Below are 21,516 nucleotides of genomic sequence, written 5' to 3'. Positions count from 1 at the left end.
TTGATACAATGAAAGGAGAAAAGCAAGCAAATAGAAAAAGAAACATTAAAATAAAGGAAATAGCTGAGGTAGCTTAGGTGCCCTAAAATTTTCTGACTAGTGCCACAGCTCCCATCCTGCACTACTCACCCTTGGCCTGAGGTCACTCAGCAGTTCTGGATCTCCGGTGAGTGCAATGCTGTTAAATAGAGTCATAGATTATACAGCATGGAAACAGATCCTTCAGCCCAACTCATCCATGCTGACGTGGTTTCCCAAACTAAACTAGTTCCAATTTGCCTGCATTTAGCCCATATCCCTCTAAACCTTTCCTATTCACATACCTGTCAAAATGTCTTTTAAATGTTGTAACTGTACCTACATCTACTACTTCCTCTGGCAGTTCGTTCCATGTACAAACTACTTTTTCTGTGTGAAAAAGTTGTCCCTCAGGTCCCTCTTAAAGCTTTCTCATTTCACCTTAAAAATATGCCCCCTAGTTTTGAACTTCCTAAAGTAGGGGGGGGGGGAAACTTTTAATATTCACCTTATCTATGCCTCTCATTATTTTATAAACCTCTGTAAGGTCACCCCTCAACCTCCTACCCTCCAGTGAAGGACGTCCCAGCCTGTCTAGCCTCTCCTGATAACTCAGATTATTCTCACTCTCTGCAATTTCAATACTACCCCACTGCTTTTCACTCTGTCCACAACAATGTTTGTGCTGTTTTCATTTAAGTAGAAACATTTGCTCTCGTGAAACATTTCCTTGTAACAAAATTTGCTGCAGTGCCCAGGAAAGTCAGACCTTTCCACTACAGTCTTGCATTGTTCAGCTTTCAGCACCTGTCCACTTCCAGGACAGGATACGATCTGGAGATGAGCATCCCTGAATTTTTGTTTTTCTGTTTGGTGCCTAATTTTGAACTCACTCTACAACACCTCAAGCATACTTTTGGTTGAAATCAACGGTTCAGTCGTATATCAAGGTGATCAGCTGTACTCTCCATAAATGCTCCATTGCATTCAGGACTCTCCACAATGATTGAATGAAAGACAGACTTCTTCCAAAATAGAGTATCACCCACTACTGCCACTCTTCCCTCACCCTTCCACCCTGCTCCTGCATGTGGGTTTTTTTTGTTCTACGGTGCCATAATAACCAGAACCACTCTCCATTGTCATTGTTTACCTGAAACTTGATCATTCCAAAATTTCCTCAATATGATATACAACATTGTTAAACTGTTATTATGTTGATAGGAGATATATGTTGATTTCCTGGCCATGTTTGTTTGCACACCCAATGGTATAACACTTATGCTTATAGCTAAACTAGCAGTAATCTCTAGAGTGTTTAAAATCTCTTGTTCAGCTTGCACTATTCAGCAGAACGTTGAGCACTGCAATATAAGGTAGGAACATTGCTTTGTTCTTTCATTTCTTTCACAAATTATTTCACACAAGGTTTCCACATTTCTTAATGACACATGGGCAGAATTATGAATATTCAAGAACCAATTGAGTCTCATTGTGCCCAGAGGACAGAGCATCATGACAGAGAAGAAATACTACTCTGTTAAACCTTCAAGTCCTCACTGAGAACATTAAGGATAGGACAAATGGGTGTTCTCCATCTGTTTGTCCCAACTAAGGCTGCTATAGTAACTGGGTCATTGCCCTGGTCTGCCACACAACTTTAAGATACAATTGTGCCATCAATTCTACCATAATTATCAAGTGTGCTGCCTGAAGAGAAATGGCACCTTCATTGTCTACCATTCCCTCTCTTCCATAATACTACTGCAGGTAGTTCCATAGCTTCGGCAGGGCAAACAAGTCAACACAAATCACTCACTTCCATTTCTTGCTCACCATGGCACCAGTGTACTCTTCACCTTTCAAACAATGAAAGCAAAGTCACCCAGTAGTCCAGGCTGCATATTGGTATTCTTGCAGAGATATGCCAATGAATGTGGGAAACAAGATCAGGTGGTACAATGTGCTAGGAATCAACTGGCATGGGAGAAGGACCATGTGAAATGGTATGAACTGAAAATCCATAAAAGGTTCTGTTGTCAGGAAAATGCTTATACTGCAATCAAAGCAGAAGTCCCCGATATTCAGTATAGGGTCGAGGTTCTAAGTCATTGCAGTTCAGGAGATGAGACACAGTCAGTCCTGCAGATCCAGTGCAACCAGACAAGTGATTAGTCAGTCAGCAGCTAAACAAAAATTGGTCAGCGATATGGTCACTCTTCACTCAGGCTGTCCATCCAAGTCAGTCAGGTGGTGGGCCACGGTCAGCCTTGAATAATGACAAGATCTTATGCCCCGCTAAGTGCTTGGCAAAGAGCAGTACTTTCTTAGACAAGATTCAGATATGGTTAGGCACTAAGGGCAGCTAGCTTGTGAAGCTTGATTTTTGTGCTGGCAGTTCCAATGTCAGGTGATCAGGCAGTCAATGATATAAAGTGGCAATACGTGTTTGAATGTGAGTTTCTGTTTTACAATGAAATGTCACCTGTGCCACCTCCTTGAAGCTTTGCTTTTCTCTCTTACTATGTGCATTGTGAAGGGCTATTCATAGCTGGCAGTGACTGAACTGCTGCATTGCTGGGTTTTAAATATGACACCTGCAGTGGAAATCCTGGCACTGGAAAGTACTTCTGATGCTGATGAATGCAAGACAGCACGAGAGCACTGAAGAGAAGCATGGTGTATACATAATGAGGAAAGAAGCACAGAATTGCATGAGAAAACCTGGTAGAGCTCATGGACTAAATTCCTCCAAAATTGACACTTAGTGGATTTTTGGTAAATTTTAGCCCATTGAGTTGAGAGAATTCATTTGGCCTTGCGTCAAACAATCCTGCCAGAAAACTTGAAACAACTCAGACTTAACTGAAAGAAAAGTATGTTTCAGTCTCCAATGTTTTTCATTAGATGGCTTTTCTCTTAACCAAAATTCAGGCCCAGAACAAAGATGAAGACCTTGGTGATATAAGATGCAGTAAGATTGAAGGGTGCTTGTAAAGAGCATTGCCTTGGCCGAGACCTGTTGTACTGAATGGCCTGTTTATGTGCTGTAAATTCTATGCAACTAAATTTTAAAATATCATATAAAAAACCCGGTTGGACTTTGTCTTGCTGTTAAAACCTAGGGTGGAAATTTTTTCTCAATTTAAAGTATCTCATTTTTCCAATCTCGCCACATTTTCCCAACTGGATTGTCATTGCCTATGTCACTCAAGGACTAGTAAAATTCAGCCTAATGTAACAATTAAATAATTTATTTCAACATAATTTCTGCTCTATCTTAATAGGGGTAATTATGTTTGTCCATACAAAAAGAACATGGAGTGAATGTTACTGTAGCAATAGATTAGGGGGACCAGTTCAGTGCTTCAAATTAATAAGGCAAGCACCATCAATATGTTTTTTTTCTGTGAGACTTTATGGTCATTCCATAATGAGAATATCAGTGCTTTGACAATAGAACATGTTTTTCCCCTCATGCCCAGTGTGGACACCTTTTGCCATTTTGTTCAATGGATTCATCTTCATTTGAACATGAATTGAAGCTGCAAAGAACTTTTCACATAGAATCCATACAGTATTAAGAGAGGAACAATTCATTTAGATTGAAACCAAAATCCAAACATGCAAATCCAACATCATGCATCATATTTTTCTTAACTTATGGTTGTCAATTTTAACTGCAGAATTTTCCAGGCGAGGACAGAGCAGAGCGCTGTGATAGAATGTGGGAAAAAGGGATAGGAATAGACAATCTGAGAGGTGGAGGTACTGAGAAGGCCAACATAGGGAAGCTTCAGTTTTTGGAAGCAAAATTCAGACTTGAGCAGCACGTCCTCTATTCAGTTACAACATCTGTTCAGAAACTAGATTGTGGTAAGGGAGAGGGCACTGTGGATCAAACCACAGAATAAAAGAATGATATATGATTAAGAAGGTTTTAGAGGGGTATAGGCCAAGTGCTGGCAAATGGGACCAGATTAGTTTAGGTCTGTTTCCGTGCTGTACATCTTTATGACTCTAAGACTCTATGATATAGACTGCAGTGGTTCGAGAAGGCAGCTCACCTCCCCTCAAGGGCAACTAGAGATCGACAACAAAAGTGCTGGCTAGCCAGGGACGTCCATGTCCACAAGTGAATAATAAAAAAACTTGAAAAATAACTTTCTATGACTTTTCTTTCAAGTTTAGGGGATTTTTGAGAAGCTCAGAATTCTAATATGCGTAACCAGTAACATTCTTTGTACAAATCTATCCAGATATATCCAAATAATACTCTGCTGTCTGTTGACATTTTGACACACAGGCAATAATATGGTAATCAAAAACACAAAGTCGAGCTGCCACATGAACAATTAAAAACACCAGCAACAAGAGAATCAACTAAATATAAAAGGAAAAGCAAGTGAGATCAAAATGATCATCTAGTGATCCCTGTTGGAAAGTGCTCATGTATAGATTCCACTTAAAGATGTGATCTCCTTCCTCTGTGGTGTTTTCACTGCCACAAACGCACTAGAGATATAAAGGCAACATACCTAAGGTCAGCAAGTCTCTGTTGAATCAACGAATGATAGAATAACCAAAGAATACATAACTTTTTCAGCAAAGGAAAGGAAAATTGCACATTCATTTTACTTTCTGCTGTACTTCACTCTTCACACACCAATTGACACTACTCATTACTTTGCAGAGTTGCATGGCACACGTCTTAAGCTTTTATTCTTTTCGTATGAAGGGAATTTTCTCCATAGAATCAATAATCTAACAATACTTAAACAGTTTTTTCAATGAAATTCTCCTTGTGCTATCTGGCCTCTTTATGTTGCAGGAGAGCAACCTTCCTCCTGTACAATTCATGGTGCCTCTCCATGGCATCAAATGTGATCCCAAATATAAACATTCATCTCTCATCCAAGAAAAGAAACAACACACAGTGCCACAGCACTACTTCGATTTGTGGCAATCAATCACTACAATACATGACTTCTGAAGTAGTTTATGGCAAACAAACCATATAGGTTTTCATGGCTTGCACATATCATCTGTTTTGGCCACGTAATTGTCACAAGGCTATCTACTATGATGTGATTTGGCAAGCTTAATTACTTCACATGCAAGTTTAAACTCTTGGTTAGGACAGGTCACTAAATATTTGAAATTAAATCAATCCCATTTTGTGCTTCCTCGCCTGAAATGGTTGGATTTGCTGCACATAAACTGCCCCTGTCCTTTTTCAGGACTTTCAATCTGTATCGGACTTCCTTTCAAGATTAGAGCTTTTGCCCAAAACTTTGATTTTCCTACTCCTCGGATGCTGCCTGACCTGCTGTGCTTTTCCAGCACCACTATGATCTTGACTCTAACCTACAGCGTCTGCAGTACCCACTTATGCCATAGTTTCCTTTGTCATTCCCCTTGTTTCAAAATTCAGTATAAATGAGTCAAAATCAAATGGTGCATTGTACTTGTGTGTTGCTCTTGTCCAGTTTCCAGTATCATATAAAGCAGGAAGTTTCTTTTTGCTTTTATTTTGTTTCCCTTTAGGAGCTAAAGATAATTGAAGTAGAGAACAGCTTATCCTATCTTTAAATTGCATTATGAAACCTGCATAGTCATTAGTCAAATTAATACTGAACCCAACCCTTGTCTTCAGCAGCAAAAAGGTATTGTGCAAAGGCCAAAAAAGGAAACAAATTTTGAACTCCTTAAAACAGCAGGCCTCCAAGAAATTTATGAAGAATAGATGATTTATAAATCAGCATACAATTGAAAGTTTCAATGACAAGTCTGTCAATCCAATTGTGACTTGGATTAACATTGCTCTCAACTGCAGATAAAAGTAGCAGCTTGGCAGAATCACCTTCCCACAATATACTCACCTCTCAGGAATTAAAGCTCAATATATTCACACCGTACTTTTGAAACAACAAATTTGCTACTGCCAATAAATGTGCTAAAAGTTAAAAAAAAACAGATTGTGGGATATAGGTGAATTAACGTTATTTCTGCAATTATAAGTTCTGATACAAAGTAAATGAATTCACATTAGTTTGGGATTGTTTCGGCCGAGAGCTGACTTAGCAAGAATGAGGAAATATATAATCCGTTAAAAATGATATGTCAGCATGAGACGTGATTACAAAACAATGGTAGAAATACAGGCACTAGATAAACTAGTTCAGATTTTTGGTCTCGGACTGAAATTATTGAAGTGAGTGAGCTTTTGTTTCTCACAAGATCACTTATATGTGTGACTGCCATGCAATCATGAAAATGCTGCATGTATCATTCTGGGTGCTGGCAGACTGGAAGGTCAGATACTGAGACCTGAAAATTAATCTCTGATTTACAATTCGTTCTGCTATAATGCAACAGTTGTGTTCCTCTGCGACCTCATGCTATAGAAAATCCCTTTGTGGAAAACTGTTACAGAAATTTGTGCTGTAGAGGATTGCTAATGGAAAATTGCTATACTGGTTCAGTAGAAAGTTTGTGTTATCCAAACTGCATCCGCAATTCGTCAATTGCATTATAGCCAATTCGCACGTTATAGCAGAATGACCTGTATGTTGAACTCTTTAGACAAAGTTTTAGAAATTGTCAACTGAAAACAAAATTTACTATCAGGATGTGAGTCACTTTGATGAGGTAGCACTTATTGAGACAGAGATGATGGGCTCCTTGAACTGCACAGTTGGTTCTGCTACAAGGTCCGTTTCTTCAACGTGAATTGGCCTTAACGCAATTGAATAATTTAGACTGTTATTTGCTGGCGCTGTGAGGCAGCAGTGCTAACCACTGTGCCACCATGCCGCCCTCACGGTGGAGATGATGGGCTCCTTGAACTGCACAGTTAGTTCTGCTACAAGGTCCGTTTCTTCAACGTGAATTGGCCTTAACGCAATTGAATAATTTAGACTGTTATTTGCAGAACGTGAACTTTCCTTACCTATACTAGCTATAACGTGATTCTTACCCCCATCAGATTGCATGGCGCAGCTATTGCATGATTTTCTTATAATGCAAGATTGCACGGGAACAGATTGCATTATATCAGAACTGACTGACAGATAGGCTCCTTAACCTGTCCTTGAACTCTTAAAGTCCATATGCTGACGTTGTATACGTAATGTGATTAGATAGGCAAGAATGTGTTCCATTTAAATTTGCCTTTCACAGCCACAAAATATCTCAAAATCCTTTTGAAGTGTATATCTGTAGGAAGCTGTGGCAGAATGTCCTCCGGGTTCTGACCAAGTTTGAACAATTTTCATACCGTTTTCATACCAAGCTGACCGCGTCCGGGCGTTGCTCGCCACCCCGGACGTCTACCCAGTTGGCGTAAGGTCCCAGATTTGCTCCCTTACAAAGTTGGAGCACTTTCCACAGATAGAAATCGCTCAAACTCGGTCAGGACTTGGAGGACACTCTGCCCCAGAAGGACAAACTGTTGACAGATCCTCCAGACCGAGTCCGATGGCGCTACCCGGCCTGCAAGTCTCAAAGTCAGCATCAGCATTCGGATTCGCTCCCTTCCAAAATTGGAGCACTTCCCACAGATGGAAACTGCTGAAACTCGGCCAGAACCCACAGGATAGTCTGCCCCAGAAGGGAAGACCATTGGCAGAACCTCCAGACCGAATCCAGCAGCACCACCCGGCCTGGAAGTCTCAAAGTCGGTATGAATGCTCAGATTTGCTCCTTTCCCTAATTGGAGCACTTCCCAAGATGGAAAATTGTTCAAACTTGGTCAGAACCCGGAGGACATTCTGCCACAGAAGGGCAGACCGCTGGCAGATCCTCTGGACAGAATCCCCGCGGCGCTACCTGTCTGCAAGTCTTAAAGTTGGCATCAGCACTCAGATTCACTCCCTTCCAAAATTGGAGCACTTCCCACAGATGGAAATCGCTGAAACTCCACCTGAACCCAGAGGACAGTCCGCCCCAGAAGGGAAGACTGTAGGCAGAACATTGGAGGGAAACCCAGAAAAAGGTTGCTCTGCATGGATTTTGAGAAAAGCACTTTATAAGATGCCACTTAAAAAGATTATTGCACAAAGTAGGAGGTTTGGAATAGGGGTAACATGTTAGCATGAATAGTATGCATAAATGGGTCTATTTCTGGTTGGCACTGTCAGCACATGAGGAGTGGAGTCCTTCAGGGATCTATGCTGACTATATTATGGATGAAGCTGACAGTGGAATTGCTCTTATTATAGTTCATTTAGATTTACAGAAGCTGTTTGTTGTTTGGCAAAGTTCTGTGCGACACATTTGCAAAAATCAAACATCTGTAAAAGATGACATCAAAAAGGACTTAGTAAGGTCAGCAGTGTTAGTGCTGTCTAAACATGCAGTAACTAAGGAATTATAATTATATAACCAAAAGTATTACAAGTCCACTGAAGCTATTCTCAGTCAGGCTGTCCAATGCATGAGTAAGACTACACAGCATTTAGTTCTTGTTGCCATGCGACAAAAGTGATGTTCAATATCAAGAAAAAAATAGAATTACATTTACAACCAATCAAGTGCTTTTGACATGTAGACCCTGTTGTTAAGTAGGAAACATATTATTAATTTTAGAATTACTGTGGGGGAGAATGTAAAGAATGGTTCCATAAGTACAAAAAATGAACTTTGAGAAAAACTTTGGAAATGTATTTACTGCAGATTCAGAAGTGCAAACAGGTGGTAAATCTTACTGAGGTGCGTTGAATGTTTAAAGGTTTGAATTGGATAAATGCAAAGTAATTCTTAGAACTAAATCATGTTTGTTGAAATAGAATTCTATAAATTTCTGACAGATTTAAGGCAGCATAGGAGGAATATCAATCTGAGAGAATATCAATCCAAAATAATCTTACAAGGTATTGAGCTGTGGTAGGTTTTGTTTTTGAGTGCTTAGGAGAAGTTTTCACTGACAAAAATGGACTCCCAAGTTTGTCAAAACTAGAACTAGAATTGTGAAGCTGCAGTCAACAAATGGGTTAATATGGAGCTCACTGCCTCCTACCTTTATCAATCTTTGATGTCAAACTTTGACCAGGATGTTGTTGTCCTCCACAATTTCTCCCAGTTTTTCAAAGATCGGTCCCAGGAGAAGCACGAACATGCAGACAAGCTGCCGAAATTCCAGAGTCGGTCTGGAGGATATGAAGAAGCCTGAGGGGGATGAGTGGGGTAACAGTCTGCAAGAAATGCAGGTTGCCCTGGATCTGGAGAAAAATGTGAACCAGAGTTTGCTGGATTTACACCAACTTGCCAGTGCCCAGACTGACCTCATCTGTGTGATTTCCTGGAGACTCGCTATTTGGATGAGCAGGTCAAGATCATCAAGCAACTTGGGGACTAACCTGAAGCATCTGGGAGCTCCTGAGAATGGGATGACAGAGTACCTGTTTGACAGGCTCTCAATGGAGGACAGCAGTTAGTGTGGTACCATATTGTTGCACTGAGACACCTGGAGTACAAGAACATGCAGCCAAAAATTGAATTGAAAATCCTTTTTAAAAAAAGGGCAGCACAGTGGCTCAGTGATTAGCACTGCTGCTTCACAGGGCCGGCAAACCAGGTTCAATTCCAGCTTCGGATGATTGTCTGTATGGAGTTTGCACATTCTCTGGGTTTCTCTGATTTTCTCTGGGTGCTCTGATTTCCTCTCACAATCAGAAGATGTTCAGGTTAGGTGGATTGGCAATGCTGAAATGACCATAGTGTCCAGAGATTTACAGGCTAGGTGGATTAACCACGGGAAATGCAGAGATAAAGTGAAGGAGTGAATCTAGGTAGGATACTTTTGGTGTGGACTTGTTGGGCTGAATGGCTTGTTTCTACACTGTAAGGTTCCAATGAAAGCATGGTCATAGATTTGCAAGTGTTACAGGTGCTTGAAATGTAGTAGGTTTTTCAGCTGCAAAAGGTAGGATACAACCTTTTCAAGCTTCAACAAGCTGGAAGACCTTATCTAGACCTTTACTTTATTCCTTCTGCAAAATGTTTATATAGCATACAAATGGAACTTGTAAGATTTTTGAACACCTTAGAAGTTAATCACCATATTTTAATATATGATCTTCATAATAACCATCTGATATAGTCTTAAGAATTTCTAGTTTTATAACAATGTACATCTATAGAAGCTATTACAGTAATTACACAAATATAGATCTTTGTGCCAATATATTAACTGCATTACTTTAATAAGTCATGACATCAAGATCAAAGAATATATATGAAACACTCTTTAATCTACCTATTACCGCTTTTTCAAAAATCAGTCATTTTAATGTTGAAGGGTACTTGTTCTGCACTGTTTGAGAAATTGCAAGGACTGCAATTCAGCAGGCAAGATTAATCATGAAGCAGCATTCAGAGTAGAGTTTAGATTTATAATTTATTTTATTATAAAATAATTAAATGAATATTTTATCTGAATAAATTTGAGTAATCATCAAGTTGTTCTTTTGTTAACAAATCCCTGCTAACACCCACATCTGATCCCATCCACCTTCATTCTTTAGGAACATAGAACAGGAGTATGTTATTCAGCTCATTGAGCCTGCTCTGCTATTTATTACACTCATAGCTGATTGAATACTTCAACATCACCCGCTATCCCTATAACCCTTTATACTATTGATTATCACAGTACCAGACTAGAGTCAAGCTCAATAGGATCTTCTTTCCCTGCTGATTCTGCCAAGCCTGAAACTGTTGGCTGTAGTTTTGCTAGATAGTAGGTAGACAATTGCTAGACAATGGCAATCCCATTCATGCGCATCACTGATTAGGAGACGACAAATTTGGCTATTTTGAAACACTAACCTCTACATTAAATATGCTCAATGATTGAGCTTTTATAGTCCTTTGAGTAGAGAATTCCAAAATTTCACAACACTGAGTAAAATAATTTTGCCTCATCTTGGTCCTAAATGGAAAACCCCCTTTTTTAAATTGTTCCCCTGTTGTTGACCAAGGGAACCATTTTACTACCTTTACCCTCTATATCCTTGATGTGATTGACAATGGATGGGATTTCTAAGGGTAGGATTTCTGAGATCTTAATCTGGGAAAGGTTTGACATTGCTCATGTTGCATAAAGGAGCAATGTGTGATGATGTCATGGAGATGCTCCTCACTAGGCATAAATAGCACAGTGTAGACAGAGTTAGTTAGAGGTATGCATGTGTGACATATATAGGGAGAAATACATGTTGGGAGTAGTTTTAATAATGTGACAGCAAGATCAGAGCCTGGTATATTATAGATGAACATGTATAAGAATAGTTAGGATTAATATGCAATAAACTGTGTTCTGAAAAGCTTAAGAAAACAAATTCTTGAACTTTCCGTCTCCTCAACCAGTTTGTCTTGAATTTTCAACTCTTAGATGTGGGCACAATGCTATGTGACAAAGGAGACATCCTAATAGACATTTAATTTGGCAGGCCTTCCTGAAGGAGGGTGATGTCATAGTCACAGTTGGAGTTTTAACAGCCTGGAAAGAGATCCTACAGCCCATCACATTATGCTAGTCCTCAAACATCCATCTATTCTTGTCCCATTTTCAAGCATTTCGCCTGTAGTTTTGTTCTATGGTGTTTCAAGTATTCATTGAATTAGTTCTTATATGTCCTGAGGGTTTCTATCTCTACTACCTTTTTACGGAGTGAACATGAACGTTTGGGTGAAAAATATTTCCTCAAATCCCTCTAATCCTCCTTCTCTTTACCTTAAAACTATGTCCCTGGTTATTGATCCCTCTACAAGGGGAAACGTTTCTCCCTATCTACACCACCAAGAACTTGGTATACCTCAATGAGCTCAATCAGATCCCCTTTCAGCTTGCTCAGAAGAAAAGCAATCCCAACTTATACAGTTTCTCTCCATAGTTAAATCACTCTAACCCTTGCAACATCCTGGTGAACCTCTTGTGCACCCTCTCTAGTGCAATCACATCCTTCCTATAGTGTGGCAGACAGAACTGTACACAATACTCCAGCTGTGGCTTAACTAATGTTAACCTCTTTGCTCTTGTATTCGATGTGAGAACCTTGCTGCGCTTTAGCTAGTGAGTGTCATTCCCTTTGCCTGCATTAAATATCACCTGTAAATTCTGTCATCTTCTACTGTCACTGCAGACGGTCACAGATGTATTATCTCTTTCTATACTAACTCTGTGTCATAGAATGTCTCACACAGACTTTTAAGTGATCTCATTTTGGAGACCATCTCTGGGTTTTGACAGGTTTACTGCCAAAATTAGAATGGACGTTTTGGAGAACCTTGTGGAAATTAACCCTTCAATTTCCTGGCACTTAGTTATCATCTCTAGATACCATGATAATCCAAATGTATCACTGCATTCGCACCCTTGCGACTGACATCTGTTTGTTTCATATTTAAAAACAGCAGTGTTCACCCGTCCATCCAAGGCATGCTAAACTTTTCCAAGAATGAAACCCCTCTTGTAGTTTTTTGGTGATAGTGTTGGGGGGCAGTGGCGGCATTGTAACCTGTTCAGCAACACCTGAAAGCTGAATGTCTTTTAAGACTGTAGCTTGGGGTCAATTTGACTCTTCTCGCTATTTGTGGCTCAAAATCATCTCAGCTGCTTTTACTGTGTTAAGCTGTGTGTAATTTTTTTTGTGGTCACTTTCTGTTAATCGACTTGGGCAGTGTGTGTTAAATAAAAACCGAAAGAAATGCGGGCTCCGTAAATCAGAAACACAAAAAAAAAGTTGCTGGAAAAGCTCAGCAGGTCTGGCAGCACCTGCAGAGAGAAATCAGAGCTAACGTTTCAGGTCGGGTGACTTCCTCAGAACACACTCAGGTTGTGTGTTTGTCACTTGACAGCCTGCAGGTGCAAATAAAAAGAAGTGGGCGACATTTTTTCAACATCAGTGCACTGATTTCTGGAAGATGTTGCGGGAGGAACTTGAAGAAGTAGATGAATGAATGAAGAAGGGCTCGTGCAAGATTGCTGAAGAGACAGACTTCACTCCCAGCGGACGCGCCGAGCTGCAATGCCCTCGGAGCCGGGACCTCCTGAGAGGGCGCGAGTGAGCAGCTTGACGAGGGGTTTTATTTGGGGCTCGATATTTCTTTCAGTGGCCGCGAGTCCGTCTTGTCGCTGTCCTGTTGTTGGTGTCCGGGTGAAGGGGCGGAGAGACAGATTGCCGCTTGTCGCCAGCGCAAGTCCAAATCCTACCAGCTACCTCCCTCCAAAGAGAGAGAAGAGAAGAGACCAGAGCACCACGGCGCGGCTTGTTCCTTCGGACGGCAAGAATTAGATGTTTCCTTTCACACCTTATTTTTCCTCTGGGGGGCATGGGCGAATGCACCCCGCAGTCAAAGCACCTCCGCAGCTGTGCCGAGGCCCCGCGCTGACGTTTTGACGTCCTCAGGGATCACGTTTCGAAATATCCCCTCGGTGTGTCTGAATCGTTGCTGATCCCTGGGGGTGTCAGCGCCGCCTGGCACCGACCTGACCTGAATCATAGTCTCCCTTCAATGTTGCCATGGCGTCTGTGGGCACAGAGAAAAGCTCCATCAAGAAGAAAAGTGAGAAGAAATTCGCAGCCAGGGAGGAGGCCAAGCTCCTGGCAACTTTCATGGGGGTCATGAACAACATGCGAAAGCAGGTAAGGATTTCATGTGTATATATGTTGGAGTCAGAGAGATGTACAGCACGGAAGCAGACCCTTCGGTCCAACGTGTCCAAGATGTTTGGAAAAGGAGAAAAGGTGTCCAGTGATGCACGTTTTCTTGAAACATTTAATGTAAGAATGATGTTTATACTGGCAAGTTGACGTTTTTCAATGCTAATTGTTATTTGAAGATGCATTCAGGTCTACTGTTTTCAGAATAGATTTGGCAGGGTTCGGAGAGCACGTGTAACATGGTACTGAAAATGTGGATGAACTGTCATGATTAGGAACGAAGAGCGCATTGTGCATTTTGTTGAATTTACTTGAATAACAATTTTTTGTGGGGGAATGTGTAATTAAATTAATGGCATTGCAAGATGTTTAAGCTTGGTTCACTGGGAGAACCACTGAGTCAAAGGATGATGTAATGTTGAAGTATATTAATCTAGGCTGGCACTAGTGTGTCATTGTTAAAGCTGTCTCCTCCTGTCTCCAGCATTTGAAGAACAGGTGAGTCTTCCTGGTGTCCTGGTCAGCATCTATCCCTCCTCCAGTACCATATTAAAACAGATAATCTGAATGTTGTCTCATTGTTATAAACAAATTGAGCATCCTTCCTGCATTTCAATAATTTTAAAAGTCCTTAATTGGCTGTAAAACTATTTAGGATGCTCTTGTGCAAGTTTCTACATAAATGTGCTCTATTTGACCTGAGTATATCTGGAGAGAGAGAGAGAGAGAAAAGAAGAAGAATAATAATACTGCAGATTTCCTGCTTTTGATGGCATCATTCAGGAACTCTTGTTGGGCATGTGTTCAGCTGGATGTTTGGTGAGCACAGTGTTATGGGCCAGGCCAGACCCCCTCAAAACATTTCAAGAAAGTAGCCCAGATCCTAACTTTGCTAGTTGTTTTAAGCAGGTGTAAAACTGATATTCCAAGAGAGATGCAGCTGGTCAAACCACTTGGTTTTGAACAAAACAGAATTTATTTACAAGATTACTAAATGAAACACGAACAAAAGAGAGCAGAATACCAATTAGCTTAACCTATCTGAAAACTCAACAGATTATCCCCTCTTAATGATGCTGTTCCAAATACTTGCAATAATCCCCATAAACACCCCTTGGCACAAAGGTAAAATCAATCACACGGTCTCACAGGAGAGATGTCAGAGAGAGGGACGATCAGCATGGAACTGCTTCTTTGACTAGCAGCCTCAAAACAGCCAGACCGCTAAAACAAAAACCAGAGAAAAGCTGCGCTGGGATAAGTAGCCACTCCCCTTTCATTGTATCAGTGCTTTTTTTAAACTTGAAAGTCTTTCACCTGAGGCAGTATCTGTTAGCTATAATCAAATTGGCCCTAAAACCTATCCAAGCCAGACTTTTTTCAGAATTGCTGCTTTTACAAGCACTCTGGGGACAAAAAAAAACACAAGGACAACATAACATTGTTAAAGGAGCAATATCATCACAACAAGGTGAATCTTTTGAGGAATGAATTTGCAATTATATAGCACCTTTCACAACTTCAGCATTTCCAAGCACTTTATATGCAATTAAATACTTTTTTAAATTATGAAAGTGTGCTACCAATTGAGCCATACCCAACACCAAGAAGTGACCATGTCTGTGACTAAATCGTGATATACAACAGCAGGTACAAATTATTATAGAGTCATTTTGTCATACACCACAGAAACAGACCCTTTGGTCCAGTCAGTCCATGCAGACCATAATCCCAAAATAAGCTAGTCCCACCTGCCTGTGCTTGGCCCATTTCTCTCCAAACATTTCTTAGTCACGAACTTGTCTAAATGACTTTTAAATGTTGTAACTGTTCCAACATCCATCACTTCCTCTGGAAGTTCATTCCACATACAAACTGTTTTTAAAAAAAAAGTATTTTCTCTTCTCATCTTAAAATTATGCCCCCAGTTTTGAAATCCCCCGCCCCAACATCCATCACTTCCTCTGGAAGTTCATTCCACATACAAACTGTTTTTAAAAAAAAAAGTATTTTCTCTTCTCATCTTAAAATTATGCCCCCAGTTTTGAAATCCCCCGCCCAGGAAAAAGACATCTATGTATATGCCTCATGATTTTATGTATATGCCTCTACAACGTCATCTCTCAACCTCCTTTGTGGAAAAAATCCCTACCTATCCAGCCTCCCCTTATTATCTCAAACCTTCCATTCCTCGCAACATCCTGGTAAATATCTTCTGAACCCTCTCCAGCTTAACAATGTCCTTCCTATAACAGGGCAACCAAAACTGGATATAGTACTCTAGAAAGGCCTCACCAATGTTCTGTACAACCTTAATATGACATCTCAACTCCTTTACTCAAAGGTCTTAGTAATGAAGGCAAGCATGCTAAACTACTTAATCTTGCTGTCTTAACCACCCTGTCTTCATGTGATGTAAACTTCAAAGAAGTATGTACCTGAACCCCAAGGTGTCTCTACATTTACATGTGTAAATCTTGCCTTTGTTTGTTTGACCAAGATGCAATATCTTGCATTTATCCAGATTGAAATCCACATGCCACTCTTCACCCCATTGATCCAATTGATCATGATCTCTTGTAATCTTAGATAATCTTCTTCACTGTCCACTATACTACCAATCTGTATCATCCACAAATTTACTAAGCATGCTTTCTATAGTCTCATTGAAATCATTTTGTTCAAATGACAAACAATGGTGAAACCAGCAGTGATCCCTGTGGAACATCACTGGTCACAGCCTCCTGTCCGAAAAACCACCCTCCACCGTCTGTCTCCTGCTGTTAAACCAATTTTATATCCAGCCGGCAAGCTCACCCTGAATCCCATGTGATCCAGCTTCACTAATTAGTCTATCATGCAGAACCTTGTCAAAGCTTTACTAAAGTCCATGTAAACAATGTCTGCAGCTCTGCCCTCATCGATCTTCTTGGTTGCTTACTCAACAAACTCAATCAAATTTGTGAGACAGTTTCCCTGACACAACCATGCTGATGATCCTTAATCATTCCTTTACTCTCCAAATCCTATCTTTCAGAATCACTTCCAACAACTTATCTATCACCAAAGTTAGACTCCCGGGTATATATAACTCATGGTAGGCCACAAGGTTGAGACATCATAAATGCTGTTGGATCCTGAGCTTAAAAGAGGTGCACGTGTGGCAGTGGGAATTGAAGTAAATCACTGAGTTGCTCTAGTTATGATTACAGAGTTGTAGAAAGCATGTTCTGTGAGGTGGCCATATCACCGGTAAAGATCAAACAGGCAGAAAGGGGACAGGTGACCACCAGACAGTGTAGAGGAAGGCAGGTAGTGTAGGAGTCCTCTATAGCTGTTACCCTCTCTGTAACAGATATACCATTTTGGATACAGTTGGAAGGCACAACATCTCAGGCTATAGCAGCAGAAGTCAAGTCCATGGCATCATGGGTGGCTCCTGTACAGAAGAATGACAGGGCAAGAGTGATAGTGTTCAATAGTATGGGGAATGGACAGATATTTCTATGATCCCAAAAGAAACTCTAGAATGGAACATTGCCTCCTTGGTGCGAGAGTCAGAGATGTCTCAGAGCACTGCAGAAGTTTTCTGAAGTGGGAAGATTAAGACCATAAGACATTCGAGCAAAAATTAGGCTATCAAGCCTATCGAGTCTGCTCCACCATTGAATCATGGCTGATAAGTTTCTCAACCTCATTCTCCCACTTCCTCCCAGTAATCCTTCATCCGCTTGATACTCAAGAACTTACCTATCTCGGTCTTAAATATACTCAATGACCTGGCCTCCACAGCCTTCTGTGGCAATGAATTCCATAGATTACCACTCTCTGGCTGAAGAAGTTTCTCCCTTTGCTTTAAGGCTGTGCCCTTGAGTCCTAGTCTCACCTACCAATGGAAACATCTTTCCAGGCCATTCAGTATTCTGTATGTTTCAACTATATCCCCCCTCATTCTTCTCAACTCCATCAAGTATAGCGCCAGAGCCGTCAAACGTTGCTCATGTGTTAAGCTTTCCATTCCTGGGACTATTCTCATGAACCTCCTCTGAATATGTTCCAGGGCCAGTACATCCCTCGTGAAATAATGGACCCCAAAACTGTCACAATAATCCAAATGTGGTCTGACCAGAGCCTTAGAGAGTCTGAGGCTCCCTGTTTTATATTCAAGTCCTCTCAAAAACACCATCATTGCATTTGCCTTCCTAATTACTGACTCAACCTGCAAATTTACCTTGAGAGAATCCTGGATGAGAACTCCTAGGTGTCTTTGTACTTCAGACTTCTGAATTTTCTCCCCATTTAGAAAACAGCCAGTGCTCATGGTATGTATCAATGCTAACGTCATAGATTTTAAAAATGGGGATGCTGTGCTGCAAGCAGAACATAAGAATTTAGGATGAAAATAAACAAGTAGGACCTCAAAGGTAGTAATGTCAAGATAACTCCCAGTGTCCCATGCTAACAGGAGTGAAAATAACAGGATATATCTGATCAATATGTGACTGGTGAGGTGGTATAATAGGTTGAGGATTCAGATCCCTAGGATATTGGGACTGGTTCTGGGAAGGTAGAAAATAGGAGCAGGAGTAGGCCCTTTCATGTGATTGTGGCTGATCATCCTATTTAGTATCCTGTTTCTGCTTTCATTCCATACCCTTTGTGTCTTAAGCCCTATAAACCATAACTAATTCCTGCTTGAAAATATTTGATGTTTTGGCCTCAACTGCATTTTGTGGCACAAAATTCCACAAGCTCACCAGAATAACAGTCAAGAAATTTCTCCTCATCTCAATCCTAAAGGACTTTGTATCCTTAAACTGTGACCCCTGGCCTGGACTCTCCAGTCATCAGGAATATCCTTCCTGTGTTCACTCTGTTTTGTCCTGTTAGAATTTTATAGGTTTCCATGACATCACCCCTCACTCTTCTAAACTCCAGTGCATATAGTCCTAACTATCAAGTCTCTCTTTATACATCAGCCATGCCATCCCAGGAAGCAGTCTGCTAAGAAACAAACAGTGACCATTCTTCAGAACTGGCAAACCTTTATTGTACTCCCTACATAGCCAGATCATTGTTCCTCAGTTAAGTAGACCAGAATTGCACACAGTACTCCATGTGTCGTCTCAGCAAGGCCTTCTGCAATTTCAGCAAAACATCCATTCTCCTGTATTTGAATCCTCTTGCTACGAAGACCAAAATACTATCTACCTGCTTCACTACTTGCATGCTTACTTTCAGCGACTGGTACACAAAGACACCATCTCATTACACCTCTCCCTTTCCAATCTATCATCATTCAGATATGCCTTCCTGTTTTTGCTACCAAAATAGATAACCTCCCATTTATCCACATTCTACTCCATCTGCCATGCATTTGCCCACTCACCCAACTTGTCCAAATCACACTGAAGCATCTCTGCATCCTCCTCACAGTTACCCTCACACTCAGTTTTGTGTTATCTGCAAACCTGGAGAAATTACATTTTATTCCTCATCTAGAGCATTAATGTATATCTAAATAGCTGGGGCCCAAACAATGATCCTCACTGTACCCATTAATCACTGCCTGTCACAAAGCTGGTCCCTTTTTTCTAAAAGCTCTTCCTTTTCTCAAGGATACTGTGTCCTTGGTTTTTTTCCAGAGGGGTAATAAAATGCTGTTGGTGCCAATTAGATTGGTTTGGTATAGAAGTTAACGGGTATGGAGAGGCCTTTTTGTTTGTATGTAAACAGATGAGACTTTGGGCCAAAGTGGTCATGTTTTAGAAGTGACCTGTATAATGAAAGGGGAGTGGTCAGCTCTCTAGTTGAGCGGTTCAATCCAGAACTAGTTGGGAGTTCAACAGTGAGCTATGTGGAAACTCTCTCTCTTTCTCCCTTCTAACTTCAGCCTATAAGCATCTGTTCTTTTTTAAAAAACTGATCTTTAAGGGGGCCTGCTTATTGGGACTGTTGTGTGTATTCAAAACAACATAATTAAGTCTAGTTTGGATAGACTAGGTTCTGTTCTTTGTGTTGCATTGTGTAATTTTAAGAATAAATTTGTCTGTTTTAAAATCTAGTAGTCAACCCAGCTACCTCACTCGGTAATTTTCATTGTACACTTACTGAAACAAATTGCAAAGTTATGGTCTGGGCTGCTTGCTTAAGAATGTTTTGAGTGGTCTGGCCTAGTCCATAACACTGCCACTCACATAATTGCTGGCCTAGTTCACATTCCTGTGAATGAAATGTTTTAAAACGTTGCTTTCATGTTGCTGTACTGCTGTGTTAACACCACCAGTGCCTGATGTAATATATGCAGCCTATGACAATACCAAAGTAAACTTGAGGTATTAGTTGAGACTAGCTGATGCAAAGACCTAATTGAGGAAAAAAGGCAGCACTCTGAAGATGTACTGCTGTGCAAATATTTGTATGATATGTAAAATACAATAACTGTGTGTGACCTTTATCATCCTAGCTGAAGTAACTACCAAACAAGTCAGATACAAGATTGAAATCTGCTTGATAAATCGCATTTTATTGATTTTAATTTTAACACACATTTTCACTGACATCCAAGTGCAACATGCCCCAGATTTTGCTTTAATAGCAAAACAAATCATATACTAAATAAAGATTATATAAAACAAACCAAGCAATTTATTTTAACACAATTTGAAAATTTTCAAACGTCTGGCAAATTAAAATCTCATCTATCCCAGCAACATCACTTTGGAGTAATCAAATTCTAGAGAGGTTCCTTCTCTAGCATATCAATAAGTTTGACTTGTATTTCTTTTAATTCCTAGTCTTGAGAATTTTCCTTGACTACCTACACAACTGGTCTTAAATTTTTTTTTAGCTTCCAGTAACCCCTTCACAGTTCTAACCAAACATTTCCCGTCTGGAATTTTCAAATTGAAACCCTTATGCTGACGTATGCTATTTCCTAACTATTCTGAATTACCTCCTTTCCTTTCTCCCGTGTTCTTTCATCTGGTCCCAGCCAGGTCTTCTGAAAACTGCTCCAGAAGCTTTCCAGTCCAAAGGGTTTTTGCCCAGAGAAAAATTGAATTTTGATTTAAAAGAATCCAAGAATTAATCTAATGCCTTTCAATGGTTATGCTTTGATCATACAAGTCTCATTGTTCAAATAATTTCTCAGTATTATGAGGTATGCCACTTGTTCTCCAGTTTAAAATCATGACTCCAAAAGACTGACAAGTTAAACCTTTTTTTATTAATATCAGACCTATTCATAAAATTAGACCAAACTCAGTGCCACTGCCCAAAATCCCCAAACTCTAAATACATGATATTAATACGTAATTTTCATACTTTACCTCTCCCCTTTAAAAGAGGATAAGGTAATATAAGAGCAGGTGGAAACTAGTTTAGGCATGTGATTACCTTGATAAAGGTTTACATTGTTATAAATTGGGAATTTGATTCATTTTTAAATAGAGGCAGGTGAATTTTGATTTCAGTTTTGTGAAGATGACTTTTTTTTTCGAGAGATCAGAATGTCATTTGGAACAATGACATAAGTACATTGTTTGAAAAGTATGTTTCAGTTAATTGCCTCTCAAGATACCTGTGATGTCAATTAACTTTGTTTGTTTGTACTGCTCAATTAACATCAGACAGAAAAAATGGAGCAGAGGCAACTAGTTCAGCTTGAACTTTAGTTCATAAGAACAGTTTCCTCCGAGCAAAGAGTTAGGTTACCAGTGGAGGAGAACAGTCAGCCTTGTAGAATGGTTTTTATTTTGTGAAGTTTCTAAACTGAGGGCTTCTATAGAAGTTTTCAAGTTGATAGAACTGAAAAAAAGCTTTAGCCATC

At 40.2% G+C, this 21,516-nt stretch overlaps 1 protein-coding gene across 1 annotated transcript in view; it reads left to right on the top strand.

The window, feature by feature from the left end:
* Positions 1-13,126: 13,126 nt before the first annotated feature.
* The window catches only part of klhl7 (kelch-like family member 7), a 30,766-nt gene continuing 22,376 nt past the window's right edge, over positions 13,127-21,516 (top strand). The window contains exon 1 of the mRNA XM_043689754.1: positions 13,127-13,667. Coding sequence (XP_043545689.1) covers positions 13,545-13,667 — 123 coding nt within the window. The 5' untranslated portion in view covers positions 13,127-13,544. The remainder of the gene's footprint in view (positions 13,668-21,516) is intronic.

This window comes from Chiloscyllium plagiosum, chromosome 5, assembly GCF_004010195.1.
Source record: "Chiloscyllium plagiosum isolate BGI_BamShark_2017 chromosome 5, ASM401019v2, whole genome shotgun sequence".
NCBI lineage: Eukaryota > Metazoa > Chordata > Chondrichthyes > Orectolobiformes > Hemiscylliidae > Chiloscyllium > Chiloscyllium plagiosum.
This window is presented reverse-complemented; position numbering and strand designations above follow the sequence as displayed.